At 36.4% G+C, this 10,999-nt stretch overlaps 1 protein-coding gene across 1 annotated transcript; it reads left to right on the forward strand.

Moving 5' to 3' along the window:
- Positions 1-1,393: 1,393 nt before the first annotated feature.
- On the forward strand, positions 1,394-9,957 carry LOC146137606 (uncharacterized). Its single transcript, XM_083393673.1, has 12 exons — positions 1,394-1,561; positions 2,161-2,234; positions 2,691-3,015; positions 3,391-3,514; positions 4,297-4,430; positions 4,541-4,588; positions 4,971-5,125; positions 5,981-6,153; positions 6,779-6,875; positions 7,144-7,233; positions 8,326-8,463; positions 9,067-9,957. The coding sequence occupies exons 1-12, from the start codon at positions 1,489-1,491 to the stop codon at positions 9,310-9,312; spliced, it is 1,677 nt and encodes a 558-aa protein (XP_083249799.1). The 5' UTR covers positions 1,394-1,488; the 3' UTR covers positions 9,313-9,957.
- Positions 9,958-10,999: the final 1,042 nt, after the last annotated feature.

The raw sequence follows: 10,999 nt of genomic DNA on the forward strand, positions 1-10,999 counted from the left end.
AGCCATCAGACTGAAATAAGAACACGTCACGTCGGAAAACACACAGTTCGGAATAAGACTAATACCTCATAGTCGTAGTACGGTACCATCTAAAAAGTATACTCCTAAACCCATCGGAATAAGACCTAGATGTCCCAACCCCCACCCTTAAGTACATCACTAATTCCTAGGGAGTCGAACCGGAACTTTATGAACAGGTTTTGTGTCAATTTTTTCCGAACCTGAACCGGTTTTTATAAGATTTTTAAGGAGCCGAACCGGAACTGAACCGAATAATTTAAAAGTACCGAACCCGAACCTGCTGTAAATAAAAGCGGTTCGCTCCTGCGTGACGTCTCATCTTCTATTTTACAGAGTCAAGTTACGCCATGTTTGAAATTTTACGAAAAAAATATGAATATTGATGTAAAAATCGTTTTATTTTTTATTTTTTAGATATTTCAATAATGAGTTGCTGTTTTTTTTAAAACTCACCTAGGTAACTTAGATTAAATGACTTACAATTTAAAGATTATTCTCTACATTTATCGACCCACATTTTGAGATTTAACCCAAATTATATTGTATCTGAACCGGTTTTGAAATAACGATAGTTGAACCGGAGCTGAACCGGAACTTTTAAATTCCTCCGAACCGAAACTGAACTGGATTCCGAAAAAATCCTTGAACCCGAACCGAACCTGAACCGGAAAAGTCAAACGGTTCGACTCCCGCTATTTCCCCTATTTCAACCCAAACCCATTGGCCTACCCATCAATAACCCAAGGAAGGGTCGAAAAATTCGGAGCCAAAACAGCGGCGCCCTTACATCGACACCAGACCCATGGCTCCGATGGTCCCATAACCTCTCCTATAGTTCCAGGCGTTATTGGTTTATAGTTTTTTTCTCTTTTGGAATTATTGTGTATTTCCACTTATTCGCCCACAATTTCGGAAAATATCCCACTTTTTAATATTTAAAGCTTTAATTATCGGTTTGCAATTTAGCAGTGCGCACGTGCAGTCGAGACTCTAGTAGTTTTCACGAGAGTTCGACTCCGCAGTCGTGGTTCACAGAGAAATAACCCCAAAAAAGGATCAAAAGGTAGAAATAAACTGAAACGTATCGCAAAGCTAGTGGGTGCTCGACGAAACACATTAAACATAAATATAAAAAAATTGAGTGAGTCTCTTTATTTGCGGATTGTAGATAAAACCGCAACTATACTTGTCCTACAAATTATATAAAACAGTAGGCCTACTGGAGTTTATAAAAATACGTAAACATAACTTTTATTGACTTAGGGTATTTACTAAAAGCGACACAACTTTATTTTTGCGTGAAATGAATGCTTAGCCACTCATGCCTAACAAAACCATATCGCAATGTGTGCGTTTGTTGTTTCGCATTCAGTTAATATTGTAGGTTAGTTACTTTATTGGTTTTGGCTAATTCTGACTGTTGCAGATGCGGTTAAATAGATCTCATAGTTAACAAAAACGTTAATAATGTCTATGAAACCGGAAGACTATGAAGAATTCCAAAGACAGCTGGATTTGCAAAAACAAGCTCCCGAACCAAGTAAAAACTATAACCTTCACAAATGCACTAAGCATTGCACCTAGAAACAAAAATTTATCATATAACATTGTTTTAAACTAGTTATTTTAAATTGACTGACTTCCAAGTTGGGAGCATAAAGTTTATGAACAGCCAAAACTAGACAAAATCAAACGTTTTATCACTTCACCCAACCCTGCTTAATGATCGTTTTCTCACTACTTGTTAGCAAAATAATAAAGTTTGGCCACTATGGAAAGTATGTCAAATGCACTTTAGGATTTAAAAGAAAAAATAATCACGATCCATGTCTGCAAACATTGAATATAAACGTAATTTTCTCATGCATTATAGTGGCGAGATGCACAGACATTTGACCTTAACTGTAACCAGCTACCCTGTGTTTTTTAGCTCGCACCCACAAGATCTGTCATACTTTTTAGACAGGAAGTTTGCTAGGATATCACAAATAATTGATGTTTTAACTTACAATTCAGGTAATTAGGCTTATACTTTTCACAACTTTGGCAAAAAATAAAGTCTGAACTAAATAGGCATGTTTCTTCTTAAAGTCCCAAAGTAATTAGATATAAGGCTAAATTACAATTGATCTATTTCAGAAACTTTGACCAAGAAAGATGAAGATGGTGTGGAATATGAATGGGATGCTGAGAAAAAGGCATGGTTTCCAAAGGTAAACCAGTAGACATTGTTGTTTAAGTGTAAAGATTTTGTGTACACTTAAACAAATAAAAACAGCAACAAACATCAAAATGAATGTCAAAGCTAAATAAATGGAATAAATCGACATCCTCCTTAATAAAAACGTTTCAATACACAGTTGTATCATCATTAAGTAATGTGACCGAAATATACAAACCTTACATACAAAAGGCCTGTTGAATACATGAAGGTGGTAATTTATGCGAAAAAATTGCTTCCACCTAAGTGGGGTTTGAATATATTTCAGTTATTGACACAGTGACACAAGTACATATTGAAATGTCTTTATTGAAATGATGTCGATTTACTCAACCTTTTTGGTTTTAACAGTCATTTTAAAGCTGAATTGAGTGCATTGCAGATATGTGTATACTGTTATCATACCAACAAACTGTTTAGCCAAAACAAATTTATGTATTGGTTTTAGCTCTCTGTGGATCAAATTCTGCAATACCAATCAAACTACAGTGCTGCCAACGACGAAAGCACTGACGCTGACAAGGAAGCTAAGCCTAGCAGCTCGACACCTGCTTCATATATGGACCCACTAACAAAGACCAAGTACATTTGGGATGAAAAGTCAAATCAGTGGCAGCCTGACAGCACTTTAAACTCCGATAACTACCCAGACAACTTTAAATACACAGACCCTAGTACTGGTAATGTCTACAGGTGGGAGGCTAAGACCAAGAGTTGGCAATCTGACGGCCAAGTTATGAACTCTACCCAAGAAGATGGTGAACCAAATGCAGGTTAAATCTTTTAAACAAATTTTTTAATTTATTTTATACAGACCAAGTGATAAAAACAATATTTTTTAATAATAGTACAACTCACCTTCTCAGAAAAATAATTTTCCATTCTGTTTCTCTACTACAGTTGACAACCTTTGTTATTCAGAGAAATAAAAATGTCTGGACTTCTTAAAGAATTAATTGCCCTTCAATAAAGTGTATTCTGTTTTTGTAGTACATTGTTTGACAACTTACATTTTATCCAAAAATACGAATTTCAGAATTATAATTTAAGCTGTATTAAAAATGTCCCAGACAGTAAATTAGGACAGATGAAATTAACCTGTGGCGACTTTCACTGAGTTTGTAACCATGCCTTAATATGCATTCTAGGCAAGATTACATATGTGCACACCGAAACGAAAGTAAAGTACACTTGGGATGAGAAGGAGCAAGTTTGGAAAGCAGACGACGGTGAAGTTCTTCTGCCAGCTACTGACTGGAGCAGCCAAGAATCGTATGATAGTTTGCTAATTAAATGCTTTGTGCATCTCTACAAACTAACAACAGCTAGTTTGCCTTTTTTAAATCAGGGCTGCGTAGTGCGTAGTTTATTTAAAATAACCGGAGTCCAGGTCCTGTGTCTGGCTCTGACACTACAGCCAGCATTTCACCCATTTCTGTAAATATTTTTTTAACCATTTAACTAAAATAACATGGATAATAAGCAATCCACTTATTGGGGTGTCATATAACTCATCCACCCACAATACTTGGTTGGAAAATATTACACCATTTGCTATTACACTTTTACAATTTACAGTTTGCTGGCTTATCAGTTTTGAAATTTGGTTAAAAATCGAAATTTAAAGCGAATGTCGGACTCCGGTAGTTTTACGTAGTGTTACTAGGTTCACAAATCTTACCAAAGCAAAACCAACCAAGTTCCTTCTGTACTCTTGACTATCAAAGTACTTATCATGGTTAAGTTAGCTTAGGTTTAACCCTGCAAACCTGAGTAAACTCTGATGAAAAACATGTTTATAGATGTACTATCCCATATTGATTGTATTTTTTTCCTTATTATAGGAATTTATAGGCAATAGTTGCTGAGAATAGAAGTTCTAAATGACATGGCTTTCTTTCATTTATCACTATTTAATAGTTTTTATAAATAACTTGTAATGTTTTATGTCAGGAGTTGTATTGACGCCGGGACCTAACGGCAAAATGTTACATTAAAAAACACTTACATCCTTAATTTAACCTACCTAAACAGACCATTGCACTATTGTCAAGATACACAGATCCGGAGAGTGGAAAAACCTTCACTTGGGACAAAGATTCACAATCTTGGAAGGAAACTACTGAAAAGCAGACCAAAAAGAAACAGAAGTCAAAGCCACCACAAAAGCGTGTTGCATCTAAATCAGGTATGGTCTTTCGTGGGATGTCCATAGAAGTCTTAGTTTTTGCCTATAATGTATTTAAAAAAATCCTAATCAAGTTCAAACAACTGACATTTTGACTGCTTTGATTTCAGAATGGTTTGACGTGGATAAGGAGAAAAACACCAGTGTATATGTAACTGGTAAGATATTTTACTTGTATAAGTATATATAATTATATATGGTTGTATTAATTTAAATAGTTTTGTCCATTAAAATATTCTGATATGTACTGTGCACAAAATAAAACAGAACGGTTGTCTAACTAAGTCATATGAGAACCAATTAAATGATTTAATTCTCATTGCTTTACAGGTTTATGTGTGTATAAATATTCAAAACGAAGTATAAACATAAATCTATGTATATGTGATAATGTGAGTACAGTAATAAGTATAGTTAATTTTAAACCCTCCTAACAACCACCATGCTGTGCAATATAAAAAGGTTTCAAATTAAAATGGCGCTTTATTGAAATTTTTGCCCAGTATGTGTTTACGAGTCTTTTCGTCTTGTTATCAACAGGCTTGCCGCCCGACATCACCCCGCAAGAGTTTGTAGAGCTGATGAGCAAATGCGGCATCATCATGCCTCACCCACAGACCGGCGAACCTAAGCTGAAACTCTACTTGGACAAAATCGGCAACCCGAAAGGCGACGGCCTGTGCTCCTACCTCAAGGTAGTTGCTTGTAGGTAGACTTGGACAACTAAAAATAATTCTAGTTTTTTTTTCTAACAATCTAATTTGTTAATTGCTTGTGTGCTCTAATTCTAGTTCAAATATAGTTCGGATTTTACCAAAAATCTACTTTGTCCAACAGGAAGTCGAAATGAATAATTTTTTGGTCGGAACTACATGTAGGTGATTTTTAGTGTCCAAAAAACATAGGCTTTGCTGAAATGTATTAGCACATAAATATTTATCATTCGCATACTTACTAGAATAAATTGCGATTTAAATCAACTGCTTCTACATGACTCGGGGTAACAAGCATGCCAAAACTCATCACAAATATTTTGGAGCATAATTGTTGGAGGTTATAGTAGTAAAAATATTAAAGTCCATACAGAAGTAGGTATCATTTTGAACGTTTCGACTAATTCTTAATTCATTTTCAACATAGACTATTTTAGACCAGGGGTTCTTGAACTGTCCACGAAACATTAATTAGAATATTAGTGTATACTTGATTCTTTCAAAGAAAAGTTTTAACTTAAAAATAAAACGTTTGTGCACAGTATATACCATTTCGCTTTGATATTTTTTTGGACAGGAAATACAGCAGATTTTTGAAGCCTATTTGTATTATGACATTATTTTAGGCGTCATCTTTAAAATTCCTTGCCTACATTGGTCAACGCGAAGCAAAAATATTTTTAGGGGTCTGTGGTAAAGTTTAAAAAAAAACTGATGTAGACTGAATAGTCATTTGAAACGTTCAAATAATACCTGCTTTTGTATGCGCTTTGATATTCTTACTACGTCATCACAAACAAAAAATGAATAAAAATTGCTTCTTTTTTTCTCGGACAGAGAGAATCGGTTGAGCTTGCCATGCAACTTCTCGACGACATGGAAATGCGAAACGGCCACAAGGTTCACATTCAGGAGGCCGAGTTTCAGCTCAAGGGCCAGTACGACGCCAGCAAGAAGCCGAAAATGTTGAGCAAAAAAGAGAAGAAAAAATTCCAAAAGGATCAGGAAAAGTACGAGTTTTTGGAAAACGGCAGCACTTTTTTTTCTAATTTTGGCGAAAATTTAGAACGACGACGAGGTAAACAGAATAGTTTATGATAAAAAGGGAATGAAATAATAGAAAAGATTGTGTTCACTACATTTTTGGTCATTTATTTTGGAATCTCGTTGCTGCGGTATTTTCTTAATAAGTTTTTTTTAATAAATGTAAAATCCAGCCGAGTGTTTTTAAACTTTTGCTTCTGTTTATAATCTTCGAAGTGTTTTAATAGGGCCTTCCAGTTGTTCTCGCCCTTCTGTGAACTTCAAAAAGACTTATCGTACTTTCCATGGTTGTGCCCGTTGTCCAGGGCCCCTCGAAAAATATTTTAAACTTTCTTGCCAGAAAGTGCTGTAATTTCTCGTGCCGTAGTGTTTTGCAATTGATGCCACATAGGACTGCGCTCAAAAACCTTAACGCACGCACCGAATTGTAACGAAAAATATTTTCAGGCCGCTCTAAACATATTTTAAATTTTTCTTGCCAGGAAGTGCTGTAATTTCTGTTAACGTAGTGTTTTACAATCGATTCCACATAGGACTGCCGTCAAGTGCCTCACCACCTCAGTGCACCTAATGTAATGAAAGTATTTTCAGGCTGCTCGATTGGAAGTTGAACAGAGCCGAGGACCCAGTCACGAAGACCGACCGCGTTGTCATACTCAAGCACATGTTCGACACAGCCGAATTCGAGGTACTTTTTAGGATTTAAAGTGCGAATCCTGTATCATTCAATGTTTGATGTTTGCGGAAACAGCTTTGTAATTAAAAAAGCATTTTACCGCACCGAAATTTCATTTTTTGTTTACCACAAAAAGAATGTTGCCTTTTAAAGCCATTTGATCTAGAAAGCTCACACAGCTGTGAAATAACAGGATTTGAACAGCACTGTTATTTAAAAAGTTTCACTTTAAAAAATCTCCAAACCGTGGTTTTACGGCAAGAAATGCTTTTATTCACAGGAAGACCCGGTTCTTATCACCGACATAAGAGACGACCTAAAAAAGGAATGCGAGAAATTCGGCGCAGTCAAAAAAGTTCTTGTTTTCGATGTGAGTCCTTGTTTTAAAACAAAGCAGTAGTTTAGATTTACCCTAACTATTTGGCTGTTTACAGTATCCGTCCAAAATCCACCAGACTGTCCCGCTGTTCAACCTAATATTTCCCACAAAAACGCAAAATGGTGCATTTTTCGCCAACATTAGGTAAACCGCCTTAAGTAATATCAAACTCGCAATAAATTTTATTTGACATTGCTTCAGAACGGTATACATGACGTTTACGGACGAAATTAGGCTCTGTTTTCAAGCCAAGTTTTTTTCCAAACGGTGACTAAATTATTCGAATTTATTAACTGATCAATAACTTCAGTATGAGTACAACCTTTCCATTGATTTTCAGTGATAATATTTTTTTGTAAACATTAACTAATTCGTACCGATTCGAATTTTGGAGTAATCATTGCACCGCGATTACTTGTAGTATCCCGTTCATTAAAATCATTAATTTGTTTAGGTAAGCAAGGGGTTAGAAAAAATCGCAAGAGCTCCGCCACAAGTTTAACCGGCACTCCCAGAAACTGTTGCATTTCGCGTGCTTATCTATAGATTGTTGTTAAGTACAAACTGAGGTCCGTTATTAAAGCATAAAATGGTTCCTCTAGGCTAGGGGTCTTTAACTTTTCTTGTATGTTTTACCCTTTTAACAAAGATCATATCAGATTTACCCCTAATATATAAAATAGTGTTCATTTAACAAAAAACTAAAGGTCCAAATTACACCAGTTATATAGTCAATGCGACGGCTGCCCTTGCTTTTTGGCAACGACAAATGAAGTACCTAAGATATAAGGATGTTGTCAATAAACTAAAAAAGAGTATTAATTAGCGAAGCATGACTTTACCGACACTAGACCATAAGGAATCAATATGCTATTAGGCTAGCTCCGAATTAGCATTTTATCTTATCATATCTGTTCTGAAAGTAGGCTACCAATACAATACCTACAGCTGGCACCGTCAACTGATGTGGATAATTTGATTGATAGCTCATTTACCCCCTTGCAGGTTAAGAAAAACTGCTCTAGGTGAAAAATATGTAACTACTGCCCCAGTTTGTTATACTTTATCCGGTTTATTTTGCAGCGGCATCCTGACGGAGTTTGTTCTGTGGCATTCAAAGAAGCTGAAGCAGCGGTTAAGTGTAGGAAGGCGTTGAACGGCCGATGGTTCGCCGGGCGCAGTGTTCTCGCCATCATCTGGGACGGCGTCACCAACTATCAGGTGACGTCACACTTGTATTTTTTCTCATTTTTCATGTCATCACTGGTGACGTACCGGAAGCGGTCGTTTGCGAGTGGCGCGAGTTTAGTTGTCTTAGATTGCTGAAAGTTAGGATTCGTGCAAGTCACTGTTTTAAAATGACTTGACTGGACTTCAATGTTTAGGACGAATGACCTGACTTGATCGAAGTCTTTTTGGCATAGAACTTGGGTTGATAAAGTGTTTTCAATTTCATTTAGCTTTTTTTCAATTGGGAAATTTATCCCTATTTGTGCACGTGAAATGAAGGCATGCTATATTTCGCGTGTTTTTTTTAGTCGAGGTATTGCAGACGAGTTAACCAATTGTAATAGTTCAATTTAACGTTTAATTGATTTGGACTTGCCTTGTTTTACGAAAGACTGGTTTTGTTTTTGGCAACGATTTGAATCAGAATGATTTCTTGAACGCTCTATAAAAAGGTTTGTGCTTAAAGTGCTGTACTCCCAAATATATTTGTCTCTATTACCAAGAGCGGAGCTGTTTCTTTGCATGTTATCTGATACAGTCGCATAACGATTTATGCGCGGTGTTAAAACGACCAGATTTTCTTTCTCGTTGCAGATCGAAGAAACGGACAAAGAGCGCGAACAGCGAATCGCAAAGTGGGAAAACTACCTGGATAAGGGGGGCGACGGAAAAAACGACCCTAAAGCGAATTCGCAAGACGCCCCTTCACCCAAAGACCCACCCGCAGGGGAAACCCCCAACAAAGAGGCGGAGCCACCAAGCGAAAATTCGGAATCTGCAAACGACGCTGAATCGGCGACGAAATGCGAGTCGAATGCCGGAACTGGCGAAAACGATTGATTTTTGTTTTGGAAGCGTAACGCAGGCGCATTAAAATAATTTAGAGCAGTGGTTCTCAAACTTTTTAGCTCACGGACCGGTAAAATTTTACAAAACATTTTGCAGACCAGTGGACCTTTAAAAATTAAAATCAACTCAAAATGTAAATCGACAAAAGTACGCACCTAAATTAAAAGTCTTCTTAGCTTTCGGGTCTTAAAGTTCAAGACAACGAGTTGTAGTCTACACAGTTGGGCACAACACTTGCAGCATTGTGACATACGATGAAGTCCAAAGTAGACTATTGCCTCTATGTTACGTCACAATGCTGCAAATTACGCAACTAGCGGACCGTCAGGAAAGTTGACGCAGACCGGCGGTTGAGAACCACGCGGTTTCAGACCGGCTAAAAATAGCCGTCAAATCGGTTTAGTTTGCGTGTTGCGTGGTGTTGTTTCATCCATCGCGCTATTGCTTCGGGAATTTAAGTTTCGGATGCGAAAACAGCCTTTACCATTTGTTCCATTCTTGCAAATTGATTTTCTTTTTTTTTGAAAACTATTGCGGTTCTTTCGCTAGGCTAATAAATAGTATCAATTTTTTGCACTTCCAATTGTGTAAACAGCTGTGTATGTTGAAACTAACATTGGCTACCTGATAAGTGTACCAGTTTGGTTTTTGTTTAGAAATAAATCGAACAGCTGTAAGCCAGACCAAACTTTAACTGTCCGTAAAACTATTTAGCTTAGTAGTTCCATGACAAAATTACAGTTTATTGAGTAATTTTCAGTTATATTCGCCTAGGCCGCCGACGTTTGTTTTATAAATATAAAAAAATTACAATAATACCATCCGAGCGAGAAAATCTATCACAGGCCAAACGTGGCCACAGGTAAACAGGTTGAACAAAGACCGTAAATTAAATATAGTGAATTAGATATAACAAAAATTAAACTATGACACCATTTTGGTCGCTTATAAGCAAATTTTACTTACCAGATACACTTCAAACTATTTTAGCCTATATTTCCATTTTGTTGATTAGACTCTAATTTACTCCACAATGAAAGTTTTAAATACTTTAGGTAGAAATTGCGTTTTTCACAACATAAACAAAAATTTAAGTAGTTCTAAAAACAAAACATAAGATTCACTCTTGTTACAGTATATCGGTAAATGTTTACAATATTTTATCCTTCTCAAAAAAATCTTAACCTAATAACATTTCAATACCGACAGAAAGCGTTCAAAAAAGTTATCTTATTTCAACGGCTTTTTTCCGAGCGATTTCAGTGAAATCAACTTGTCGAACTTCTTGCAGCAGATGCTTACACAGTTTGACTCACTCACTTGACATTAAAGAGTTTTCACATTTTCCCCTTTCGCTTTAATCAGTAAAGTTACCTGACCTTTGTACGACCTCTCTGTTCAACACGCCGCATCGAAAATTTTGATTTGCTTTGTTAAGCAGCAGTAATCAAGGTGTTTTGCTGCAAGGCGATGAAGTTAAATGGAATTTAAGGTAAGCACAAAGCCTTGTTTACCGTTTCTACAGACTAAATCGTATTGGTTTTGTAACTTTTGCTATATAATTTTTAAGGTATTAGTTTGCGGTAGCACAGATATTCGCGTGAAAGTTTTAGTTTGTAGTTGCTGTTCGTTTTTAAAGAACCAGCCTTAGGCAAATTGATTCCATTCAAAAAACGGA

The sequence above is a fragment of the Ascidiella aspersa genome, chromosome 7, assembly GCF_963924565.1.
Source record: "Ascidiella aspersa chromosome 7, kaAscAspe10.2, whole genome shotgun sequence".
Lineage (NCBI taxonomy): Eukaryota > Metazoa > Chordata > Ascidiacea > Phlebobranchia > Ascidiidae > Ascidiella > Ascidiella aspersa.

What these genes read in the sequence shown, in the direction of transcription:
- LOC146137606 (XM_083393673.1), top strand. Translation starts at nt 1,489, where the DNA reads ATGTCTATGAAACCGGAAGACTATGAAGAATTCCAAAGACAGCTGGAT. An exon ending in AGATGGTGAACCAAATGCAG is followed by an intron (nt 3,016 to 3,390) that starts GTTAAATCTTTT and finishes TATGCATTCTAG; the next exon opens with GCAAGATTACATATGTGCAC. An exon ending in TTCCAAAAGGATCAGGAAAA is followed by an intron (nt 6,154 to 6,778) that starts GTACGAGTTTTT and finishes AAGTATTTTCAG; the next exon opens with GCTGCTCGATTGGAAGTTGA.